At 32.2% G+C, this 12916-nt stretch overlaps 1 protein-coding gene across 1 annotated transcript; it reads right to left on the bottom strand.

Annotated features, from left to right (window-relative positions):
• Positions 1-5336: 5336 nt before the first annotated feature.
• LOC148310158 (uncharacterized) lies at positions 5337-8379 on the bottom strand. Its single transcript, XM_088258965.1, has 2 exons — positions 8315-8379; positions 5337-7302 (listed from the first exon to the last, which is right to left on the bottom strand). Exon 2 carries the CDS (start codon positions 7300-7302, stop codon positions 6304-6306), a length of 999 nt encoding a protein of 332 aa, XP_088115091.1. The 5' UTR covers positions 8315-8379; the 3' UTR covers positions 5337-6303.
• Between the last annotated feature and the right edge of the window lie 4537 nt (positions 8380-12916).

Below are 12916 nucleotides of genomic sequence, written 5' to 3'. Positions count from 1 at the left end.
AATCAAGTTTTTTGATTTATGACGTTCTTGAAAGGAGTGAGCGATATAACCACTCACCGAATTGTCAGTTTACCGATTTCAAAACATAGGGCGCATGTCCACCGCCCGGAATTTTACAGTCCGGCAGTCCGGTTTTGAAAAATGAAAGCGACTACAACAGTTTAGCGTGATCGAATTTATGCGCAACGTGTTCACGCACCGATCAAGAGCACCAATCCGAAAAAATATGGACAAAAGCACATGCCAATCCAAGCCAATCGTCGTTTTAAAACACTAACTGACGTGCCGAACGGTAACATTCCATGTAATTCCGTGTAGTGGACTAACGCCCATACCCGTCTCTTTGTCAGGACAATTACTATACCAGCATGCAAACAATACTACACATAACTACTATAGCACTTTTCACACACTTTATGCTATAGCAGTGCCGTGTAGTATTGTTTGCATGCTGATGTAGTGATTGTCCTGACGAAGAGACGAGTATGTCTCGAAACGGGAAGACTATAATCTTGGTGAATGATTATACTCTAACATTACTAAAATTTTGTTAAAAATAATAATAATAATTTCAAGAGTAAGGTGAGATAATTTGGAACCTTGTTATTCTAGGGGTACAATGTATATTTTCAATAAAAATACCACTTTGTTATATTCCACATGTTACCAGACCGTTAATGTACCAAAATTGTTAGTATTACCGTAATCGTGTAAAATTAACTAGGTAAAGTAATAAATATATTCTCTGTGTATTATATTTACATATATTGATGTGAAATACTCATCCACAAAGTGTTCGGGATTTTCTGAGAGCATCTGAAATATTCTGTTAGCGACTTCAAGTCCAAGGGTAATCGTCGCACGGAGTTATCAGTGTTTAATGTATGTATTTAGATTAAGAATTTATCCATATACGATATTGTGTAATATGCTGCCGTACGATAGGAGATATACGTCAATCATTTTCTACTTTGCTCTCTATCAGTCAAAGAAAACTGCGTTCACATGTATGTATTTTAATTCAATACTATTTTTCAAACCAATACCCCCTTATCCGCACCCTAATGGTGCATAAGGCACTGCATTATATAAATGCAGTGTTATCTTGATCGTTAACACACAAAGGAAAGATGATCATCCCTCCACTTCAGATACCAGTCCAGGGTAATTTTGAATAAATATTAGAGTGAAAAAATCACTTATATTTATTTGACCCCCCCTGGGAATCGAACCCAAGATCTCCAGAACGGTAGCCGAGCGTGCTGACCATTAGACTACAGAGGCAGACGAAATTACTGATACTATTTTTAGCCTAAGCAAATTCTATTTATAGATTTGGCATTTAATTTGTAGAACTACATTTTAATTTATGTATTAATTGTTAAATAAAACACAGATTTTTTGAGTCTAAATTGTATTTTATTGTTGAAAACACATAAAAATTAATATTGTGACAATTGTTTCACCTAGTTGAACATTCGACATTCGTTTGAAAATGCCATAACTAGGCGAAACAATTGTCACAATATTAATTTTTATGTGTTTTTTAACAATAAAATACAACTTAGTAGACTCAAAAAATCTGTGTTTAATTTATTTGACAATAAATACGAAAGGAAATTCTGTTTAACCCTTCTGGAACAAGCATTTTGAACTAAAACTATTGTTTATATTGTCAACATGATGTTTACTTTTTCAGCACCAAATCCTAATGTTATATCCCTGGGAATCGAACCCAGGACCTTCAGCAATATAGCCAATCGTGCTAACCACTACACTATGGATGCGGGCTGAGAAGAGGTTTTTAATGGGTTTTCCAATAGGGATGGTACATTTTAAATGGTTATAATGGCAACACTGCATTTTTTTTTTGACATCTTTTATGAAAACCCTATATAACATTTGGACCCTTTTAATACTATTACAAAACTGCTTCAAACTGCAAAAAATCTTCCATTTCTTTTCCCACAGCAGTGATGATCTTCTTTTGTGTCATTCTTATCCCATTCAAATCAAATATATTCACTCCTTCATCTGAGAATCTGAAACGCTAATTACCTTGCTATTATGTATGTTATTAGTGAACGAGTTAATACTGTGTATATGAAGCAGTGCCCTATGCACCATATATGCTCAAGTAGGGATTATAAAAAATAATTAAATGATAAAACAGTCACATTTTATATATTTGATGTTTTTATTTTATTATTTTCAATACTTACGCTTTTAACAACTTCACTGTATGAATACAGCAGTTTGGCTGTCCAAACTCAAAACACAGTAAAGGACATTTTTTTTGTAGTACGTTTTTTTTGCATTTTTGGACTAAGTAGATTCTCCTTAGTCCAAAAATGCGAAAAAAACGTACTACAAAAAAATGTCCCTTACTGTGTTTTATGTTTGAACAGCCGAGTTACGGGTATCATTTATTAGCTGATCATGAGTGCAATTGAAATCCGTGAAAACAAAATTACCATTATAAAGTGTCAGTTACCCTCTCCGAGTTAGTATGGCAGTATACCATTCCGAGTTACACTGACATGCCAAAATATTGTTAAGAAATAATTAATAAATTAATTAAATGTATTAATAGTAAATTGATGGCGATTAGATAAAGTGAACGTGATACGAATAAACTTACGTATGTTGAATGTTTTTTAGCCAATATGAATAATGCAATAATAAATTTTTTTCCTTATTTTTTTTTTTTACTATTCCATTTTTTTAATTTTAAATATGGTATATTTACTTCTGATTATATTTAAGAGAATATTAGTTTATATTTAAAATATCGTACCTGTCCTTTTAAATTCAAACTTTTTTTAAATGAATATATACCATGTCTGGGAGTGAGATTCTCTAGATAAAACTGTTTCTGCGGAGTGAGTGTTATTTTTCTCTATGTTTTTCAACATTTTATTATTTTATATCTATATTTAATGCTATAAGCAACATATTTTCTTCAATAAAAAATATTGACACCAAAAACCATGATTTATATCAAAATTGACGATATTTTACATCATGGGTTTTCTTTGACAGCGTCATTACGATGTCACATAAACTTTGTTTTAAGTAAAATTTCATATATAAAACAGAAATAATCTGACGCGTAGTTTTAGTGTTTAAATACAACCACAGATGGCAGTACAAGGCAGTACATTTTAGAAATACATGTCACCCGGCTTTAGTTATAAGCGCAGGCGTTCATGTATGCCCATTCTATTTAGAGGAATATTTTGTTTCGACAACCATGTATGGCCACACTCCCAGACAGGTTTAATACATTCGATAAATAATTTTTTATTTATTTTTAAATTGACAAACGAAAGTAAAAAATAACTGCATTGTATTAAAGATTCACCAAATAGCAAACATTGTGCCAAATTTTGAATGTCAACAAGTTAATATAGTGTCAAAAATGTTTAGGACGTACCCTGTTAAATTTTTTACTTAATATAAATATCATAAACTATATTAATGTGGCATTTGTTTTGTATGAATAAAAATTAAAACCATATATGGATCACTCCTTTCAACAATGTCATATATCAAAAATCATCAATTTTCAGTTGTGCATGTTTTCGGAATGCCCATAAAATGTAAAAAAAGCAAAAGCGGCTAAACTTAATACTTACCCGCTACAGGGCAGAAAGTGTTTATTTTTACATTTTGAAGAAAAGGTATTGTTTAATTATTTTTTTAAATGTACTAAATATTTTTCAAATGGAGAAAAAAACCTTCAGGTTTTATCGAAACAGATCTGTTGCACAGTGAAAAGTTCAATGAGTGGCTTGAGATTTATTTTTAATACATTTCATTATATTTTTAAACTTTAAAAACAATCTCCTGAAAAATCATATTTTTTGATATATGACGTTGTTGAAAGGAGTGAGTGATATTTGTAATAAAATCAAATTACTGTGTATCATTCTAGTTCTGATTTTTATTTAAGTACATGTTGTAAAGAAAATTTTAAACTACAATATATATATGACGTTATTGAAAGGAGTGAGCGATGTATGTATGATATTTTAAGGTAATCTCATTGTACTCCAATATAATTATAAGTCGTTGTAAACTATAACTTAATATTTTATTTTGTATAATAATAACATTTAATTGGTCCACTGGAAAATGGTATAAAATTAGATATTATAATATGAATGTAGTATGAATAATGTTGTCATTCTTGTATGGTAAAACTATTGACTTTCTAGAAATTCAAAAATCTTCCTTTATATCTTACTTAAAAGCGCAAAATGTATAAACATATAAATATCACAAAATAGGTGAGACAGTATAGAATTTTGGGCATTTACAGGGTTCACAACCTGTCATTAACTGGTTTCAGTGATCATTCACATTCTACCTATGATTGACAACCACACTGCTCAAATTAGAATAGTGTGATTGTCAATAGTATGGTAGAATGGTGAATATTACACAGTGTATAAAGTAGCACTTCAATCGGCCAGTGACAGGTCGTAAGCCTTGTTAATGCCTAGACTTCATCTCAAACCTAAACCTCATCATGTGTCATGTGCTGTCAGTTTTAGCTTCATACCATCAATATGCAGACTGACTATTTTTAACAAAACAGTCGGTCTTTGTATGTGTCGACTACTTCACTACTACAAAATCCGCCATATCCAATTTTATTAAATTTAAAAATAAATACTCCATCAGAATGCCAATTGTGGGTTTTATTGTTTAAAATATTTATATACTTGAAAACCCTGCTAAAAAATACTTAAAAACAGCGTTGTATTTCAAATTCCGATATATTCATGAAACTTCTGACCCATATCGACCAATCAGAGAGCGGGGATAGGTCAAAAATTAAGATGACGTCACTATCAGTTTGTGTCTCATGTTTTTTTTTAAATACTGAAAAACTTTCCAAAAAAATGGGAAAATTCTCTATTTTATAATATTTTATCTAAAGATAGACAAATCTTTGAAACATAGATGTTTTCCGGAGAGTTGCATTTTTTGTAAAATCAACTTATATGGATCTGGCAGATTTTGAAAATAGGCGACACATATCATCAATATGATTAATTGGACTAAATCAAAGTTTAATTGAGATTAATTCACTGCAATATTGAAAATTGTTAATTAACTGGTGATTTTTGGCGGCAATACAAATTTCTGTACTTATAATTTGTTATGTTTATCGCATGCAAAATGAATTGAATGTATGGACTGTAGGATGAAGGTAGCGAATGAATTTTTAATGTAAGTTTTATGGTATATATTATATATGTTAGAGATGAAAAAATAAACAAATTTCAACAAAATATATGTATTTCATTTAAACAGTATTATCGTCAGTGAAAAAATACAATGGTAAATACTTATTATTTAATTTTTTTTAGTATACAAAGTTCTTATGGCCATTCAGATTTATTCTATTCAGATAACCCTTTGCCGTATTTGCCCATACCACATACGGGCAAAAAAATCGGCCTTTGCGGATTTGCCCGTACTTGGTTCGGGCACCCCATAAAAGAAAAAGCTCTTCCTCTGCTTCTATTACCAACCACATTTGTCTCATAAATTTGGTTTTCAGTTCTTTTTTTCATACAAATATTCATGTGAATTGTTTTCTTTACTCATTTTAATTTACACAAATATTTGGTTTTTAAAATGAAATACTAAATGGAAAACCTTTGTGTATTGTGATCAGTTTTAAAAGTAGTAAAAAATTATCTTATTTTAAACATTCGATAAAAATATATTTATTTAATGCCTTGCAATGATGAATTATTTCATAATCAAAAATTAAAAAAAAAACCTGCCCTATTGACAAATAAATTTTTTCATTAAAACTCATCAGTCAAAGAGTTAATAATAATGGAGTTTCACAGGTGTTTAATGGTGTCATTACAACCTCAATTTTTTTAAGCTAAATTTTCTACATAGTATATTTCATTGCGATGTAATGGCACATCAAAAAATGCTTATTTTTTATTTAAAAAATATTTGATTCTAACTCCTTGTTATCCAAAATATTAATAACTATTTTGCAGTGAAGAGCCCTGACACCCCTAGTTTGATTCCTGGTAGGGCAAAAATAAATATCAGTTATTTACTCCTGAAATACAATATTTATTTAATATTACCTGAAACCCTGGACTGATTCCCTCGCCTTTATGTAAGTAAAGAACATGAAAACAATGCGTGCATGCGATCCAGTGCCTTATGCACCATTGGGTGCGAAAAAGGGTTAAAAGGACATTTCCGCAGATCATTGTTGGCGTATCACTGTTAATTGTTCATTTATTTTCTAGGGCCTCATTATATAAGTCCCGACAGCATTGCTTTTCTTCCTCGCGGTCTTTGCACTGGTATTCTCCTGAATTCCTGTCGCGGCATTACCATTTTCTTCCTGTGAACCTTCTTGTGCTTGGCCAGGTGGTCGGATCTGCTGAAACACTTGACGCAATCGTCACACTTGTATGGCTTGACCCCCGAGTGGCTCCTTCGATGTCTCGCTAGCTCGTCGGACCTGGAGAACTTCCACGAACACCCGGGCCACGTGCAGAAGAAGGGTTTTTCACCCGTATGCCTTCGCAAATGCGCCTTCAGATGTGAAGCCTTCGGGTAAAGTTTGAAACACCCGTCAAACATGCACGGGAATATTTTTTCATCATTCATTGCGGAGACTTTGGGATGTATACATTGATTTGTTTCCTTTTGCGTATAATTTTGGTCGATCGTAATGGTGTATTCCGGTTCTTGCTGGATGTTAGTATCGCCGAATTCTTCGCCTTTGTATGAAAACATATCCAATTCTAGTAAATACACGGGTTCGGGTTGGTTTTGTAACGATAGGCATTGCGAACCTTCGTTTAGGAAATTATCGCAGAATTCGTTGCAGAACATTGTTTTATCCGGTAAGCACGATACGTCCCAAGATGAATCGTTGGAGCACGCGGATTCTGATAGAAAATTGTCCAATTCTTTGTCAATATTTAACAATTCGCTTATATCCGTACTCGCTTGGTATTCATAGCTATTTGGGTTCATGTACGGCTCGGAATATGGCATCTGAGTATCATAATTATTTGAGTTGAGAGTTATCTCATTTAGTCGCAGTACGTCTGAGAGTAGAACTTCTGTGTTATCGCTTTCGTTGTATTCTCTCTGATGATCGTACGAAATATCCTTGACAATTTCCAGGGCTCCGTATTGGTCTGGGTAAGTTTCGATAAAGGTTTCTGCGTTGTCATACTGTCCGAAGTAATTGGTGAATTCAAGCGGCTCCAGAAAATCAACCGAAGTATCTCCAGTCATCTAAAAGATAAACAAAATAACTTAATAAGATATGTATTGATTTTAGCACAGGGATGACCATTTGCCTTCATTAACTCTTTGACTGATGAGTTTTCATGAAGATTTTATTTGGAAAAAGAGCATTTTTTAAATTTCTGATAGTAAAATATTGTATTATTATACATGGCATTACATAACACCAGGATAAGAGAAATGTGTGAGATCCAAGACATCATTAGGTGGGGTAGAGAACGAAGAAGACAATGATATGGAGAGGAGAATGGAATCATCCAGAACTCCCACATTGCACTGCACGGCCAACCACAAGGTAAACGACTCCCGGGCAGGCCATCAAAAAGATGAATTGACAGCGAGGAATCAACATCGCAGGAAGCTTATCCTTCTTAAAACAGGCCACAAGACCTACACTAAGCATAGAAGAAGATTAAATAACATAATTTTTAAGGTTTTATGATTAATTTATGATATCCCAGCAAAAGCGGCATATTTTTAACTAAATATTTACCCGCTACAGGACAGAAAGTGTTGTTTTTTTCATTTTGAAGAAAAGGTATTGTTTAATATTTTTTTTAAATATACTAAATATTTATTGAATGGAGAAAAAACATTCAGGTTTTACCTAAAAATATCTGTTGCACAGTAAAAAGTTCAATAAGTGGCTTGATATTTATTTTTAATACATTTTACTATATTTTTAAACTTTAAAAACAATCTCCTGAAAAATCAAGTTTTTTGATATATGACGCTGTTGAAAGGAGTGAGCGATGTATAAAGTGATCACTTAACCAAGCCTATGACGGTCGTAAGCCCTGTAAATGCCCAGACTTCCATATTTTTCTACATCTATTCAATTGTATGAGATGTCAAAAAACCTATTTTAATAAAAAAAAATGTATTTAGCAGAAAGTACTTTTTTATAACAAAGAAATCTATGTTTCAACGCATACCAATAATGATGGTGATTATCAATTTAAAAAAAATATTCAAATAAACATATCGATATTTTGCTTACTTTGTTATTGCACCAATGTGATTTTTGATTTTTCACGACACAATTTAGTAATTGACATGCGCACCCCGTCGGAAGGTCCAACAGATTATGGCCATTAGTGTCCATCTGTGCATAATATTAGGTCCAGACACTCGTCAAACTATACGCCAGCGATACGCAACCTTTTTCAAAGCTGGCATAAAAGTATTTTAGAAATAATGTTTTAAAAATCTTTATGTTTTTTGTTTTATATCTCGCTCACTCCTCTCAAGAACGTCATAAATCAGAAATTGTCCATTTTCAGTTGTACATGTTTTCGGAATGCCCAGAAAATTTACTATATCCCAGCAAAAGAGGCATATTTTTAACTTAATATTTACCCGCTCAGGGCAGAAAGTGTTTTTTTTGCATTTTGAAGAAAAGGTATTGTTTAATTATTTTTTCGAGATGGATAAAAACCTTCAGGTTTTACCTAAAAAGATCTGTTGTTCAATAAAAAGTTCAATAAGTGGCTTGATATTTATTTTTAATACATTGTATTATTTTTTTAAACTTTAAAAACGTTCTCCTGAAAAATCAAGTTTTTTGATTTATGACGTTCTTGAAAGGCACTCCTGCGATGTGTTTACTGTTTTTTTTTGCTGTTGCCTTATAGCACTTATTTTTACTTTATTGCTCTTCTCAACTTGTACATCTTATGACTGTTTGTTTTTATTTTATTATAATTTTTACATTAGCTCTAAATTAAGTCTGCCTATTGCACTTTTTAACTTTTGCTATATTTTATTATTGCTGTTTACTTTTAACTTATTTGTGACACTTATTATAACTTTAATGTAACTTATTATAACAGTTGTGAAATTTTGTAATTGAAATGTTACAATTACCTGTTTTTTTGTTATTCATTATTGTAAATGTATTTATGTTAATGTTCTGTTAAATTTCTAAATAAATAAAAAAATACATATATTCAGATTCACGTATAAGAAAAACTCGGTGATTTCTGTTTGTTTTTTAATGTCCCTCACACTGTACGTATATATACGACATTACTCATGAAAGGGTTAATCATAATAAGGGAGCCATCTCCGCTTTGCAAATGATAAAGTATTCATCAGTGACGATCTGGAAGAATTTTATTTCATCATAAAACAGCTACACGATGCGTCCATGAAAATCGGTTTTGAGATGGGCATAAATAAAACCAAAGTCATGAGTCCATCTAACAGCAGTATCACAATTAATGATAATAAAATTGATGCTGTTGAAAAATACATATATCTTGGATAAAATATCAAATTAGGGAAGAAAAATCAGACAGCGGAAGAATTGGACAAGGTTGGGCAGTCTTTGGAAATCTCAATCATGTCTTTAAGAATAAGGATATGTATTTTCATGAACTTAAAAAGAAAAGTATTCGAAACAAGTATTCTCCATGTGTTTACGTATGGTCTGGAAACTATTACTTTAACCGCAAGGACCATATCGCTAACTCCTTTCAACAACGTCATTAAAAAAAACTTGATTTTTCAGGAGATCGTTTTTAAAGTTTAAAGATAAAATGAAATATATTAAAAATAAATATTAAGCCACTTATTGAACTTTTTACTGTGTGGCAGATCTTTTTAGGTAAAACCTGAATGTTTTTTTCTTCATTTGAAAAATATTTGAAAAAAATCATTGAAATATATTTTTTCTTCAAAATGCAAAAACAACACTTTCTGCCCTGTAGCGGGTAAATATTAAGTTAAAAATATGCCGCTTTTGCTGCGATATAGTACATTTCCCCTAAATCGGATGTTGCTGACCACTGGTTAAATAGATAATAATATTTACCTAGGCAATGTGAAATGAAATTATATAAACAGTCAACATACATAATTTTTCTCTAAATCTTCAAAATGCACACTTACTAGCAAGAGTCATCCAGTAACTACTAGTAATCATCTTTTTTCGCCTAAAGTACCTACCTTCCTTAATTTCGATATCATAACTTTCATCAACACATTAAAGGACTCGTACATATTAGTTAATTATACAAGCTTGACGAGTAGGGGTATGCAATTTCGGTGCTCTTCATTGTTACTATTTCTGTTAATTTCCTTTACCCGCTTGTTTCTCCTCCTTTTTTTACGTATTAATTTTTTTTTATAAAAATCACAATCTAATACGCCGAAAGCCTCATTTTAGGGGCTTGTCTGCAGGAAGGATGTTAAGGATGGGAAAGGTAGAAATGAAAAATACACTTCAAACCGATTGAAAACACAAACTGAGTTTGTATTTAAGCTGTTGATGAGAACATTCGTAGTTCTCGAAACTAGTCGTGTTTACATTAATTATCTCAAAAGAGGTCTGATGCTATTTTCATCATGTGTTCTACAAAGTTGATGTCAAATCAATAAATAATTTATAATGAGATTATATTTACCTTTATTTTTATTAAATACTTTTCGTATGTCATTATTTACATCATTCTCCAATATCACGAGTAATTTTACTATGAAAGTGATAGTATAAATGGATTGAAATTCCTCGTTTGTATGTAATATCTACCATATATAGTGTCGGACTCCGTAGTGTAATGGTCAGCACGTTCGACTACCGTTCTGGAGGTTCAGTTTCCAGGGGGGATCAAATAAATATAAGTGATTTTTACCATAGACCTGATGCAGAGGGCTGATCACCTTTTCTTCATGTGTTAACAATTGATCGTTTGTGATGCAGTGCCCTATGCACCATTGGGATGCGGATAAGCGTTTGAATAAGAAATCTAATCATAGATGGCAGTTGTGAACTCGATCATGGAACATCATGAGATTGATTATCACTTCCAAAAATTTGAGTTGTGTGGTTGTCAATCATGGGTAGAATGGTGAATGTTACACGTGTGTAAAGTGATCACTTAACCAGTCTATAATAGGTCGAAAGGTATGTAAATACCCAGACATCCATATTCTTCTTCATCTTTGTTGAGATGCCAAAAATATGACTTAATTTGGAAAGAAAATTATTTTGACGGTCGTGCTCTTATTTTATACTAAAAATGTATCGAAATTCCTCATTTGTGTAGCTAATATTATAAAATCACACTTGTCGCGTACATTTGAGAATTGAGTTTATTTAGATTATGCTGACGGTTGTACTCGTATTTTATACGAATGCCCTGGGGAAATTGATGCTGAAAAAATGTATTCATGTATATTGTAGTCGTATTTACTCACAAACGGCTCTCTCGAGATGTTATTGTAAGCACTTATGCAAATTGGAGTAAGATTGACTATAAATCTGCGGAGGTGCTTTTAAGGATAGAGTGGCAGTCCCTCGGGATCCGGGATACACACATACACCAACAAGTGTTGCTCTAATGAACTTGTAAGTATAATTCATGATCTATTCATGATTTAAAAAGATTACATACATACCATCGTTTTATTTATTTCGTTGACATCTCAACAAAAATGATGAAAATATGGAAGTCTGGACATTTTCTGGGCTTGGTTAGGTGATCACCTTACACACGTGTAACGTTCACCGATTCTACCCATTATTGACAACCACACTACTTAAATTCTTGGAAGTTGTATATATGTATATATGAGCCGATTTTGAAACATTGTTCTTGAATCGATAGAACTTCATTAGAGACATCTATTGGTGAGATGAAAAGAAGTAGCTTTTTATTGAGCTGAAACTTTTTCATTTGAATGTGAGGTCCGAATCCTGGATTATAATTACACACATAAGAAACACCAGAAAACATCATTTTCATTTTTATTATTAATTGGAGATTATCCAGATTTGTGAACAAGTATTTGGACACACTCAAAATGTTGTAAATAAATTAACCATCGTTTGTATATTTGATTTAAATAAATATATACAATTTATGTTAATAAAAAAATGGGGAAATTTTTGGAAAAGGTAGATGATTTCGTATATTTAAGAAGTATGTTTTCTAGGGATGGAAAGATTGATAAAGATATAGAAATGTGAGTGAATGGTGGGATCATAGTAAATGGCGCACTGAATTCAGTTAAAGCAAATAAAACCCAGCAGCGAAAGCTAATCTGGCAGCGTGATAATTAGTTAGTTTAGTTTTATAGCACTCTCCTTCATTTATCGTTCACTAATCATTCCATCATCAGGTCAAATGTATATCAAAATGAAAATTTTACGATCTTACATTTTACAAAAATAAAAATTTGAAAGAGAAAGAAAGAAGACAAATGAATCACAATGGGAATATTCCCATTCGCAACTATGGGGAGCTAAACAAGCCGCTCTTCGTCGTTGAACATGTTGATAACCTACCTAGATTTAATTATCCATTTACAACATTAGAGGCTTTACGGGTTATTCCTTTAAAAAAACATATTTAAAAAAGTCTATCAAACAGCGTTTTGCTGCACGTTTATCTAAGAAAACGAATTATTTTATTATTATAAATAATATTGGTTGGGTATGTAGGTCCGGATAGACGAATCAGTCATCAGCAGATGTATCGACGTCGGACGTTCATTAATCATGAGCAAGTACTCAATACCTAGCCCTATACTTGGCTGTGTGTGGTATGCGTTGCGGGCTGTACCAGTTCGTTCCAGAGTCGATCCCCTGGGGACCGTC

This window comes from Brachycentrus maculatus, unplaced genomic scaffold (assembly GCF_059751285.1).
Source record: "Brachycentrus maculatus isolate JH-2025_06_01 unplaced genomic scaffold, ASM5975128v1 h1tg000105l, whole genome shotgun sequence".
NCBI lineage: Eukaryota > Metazoa > Arthropoda > Insecta > Trichoptera > Brachycentridae > Brachycentrus > Brachycentrus maculatus.
Note: the sequence above shows the minus strand (reverse complement) of the source record. Positions and strands in the feature narration are given on the sequence as shown.

Excerpts from the sequence above, each read along its gene's own strand:
- LOC148310158 (XM_088258965.1), bottom strand. The coding sequence starts at position 7,302 with ATGACTGGAGATACTTCGGTTGATTTTCTGGAGCCGCTTGAATTCACC.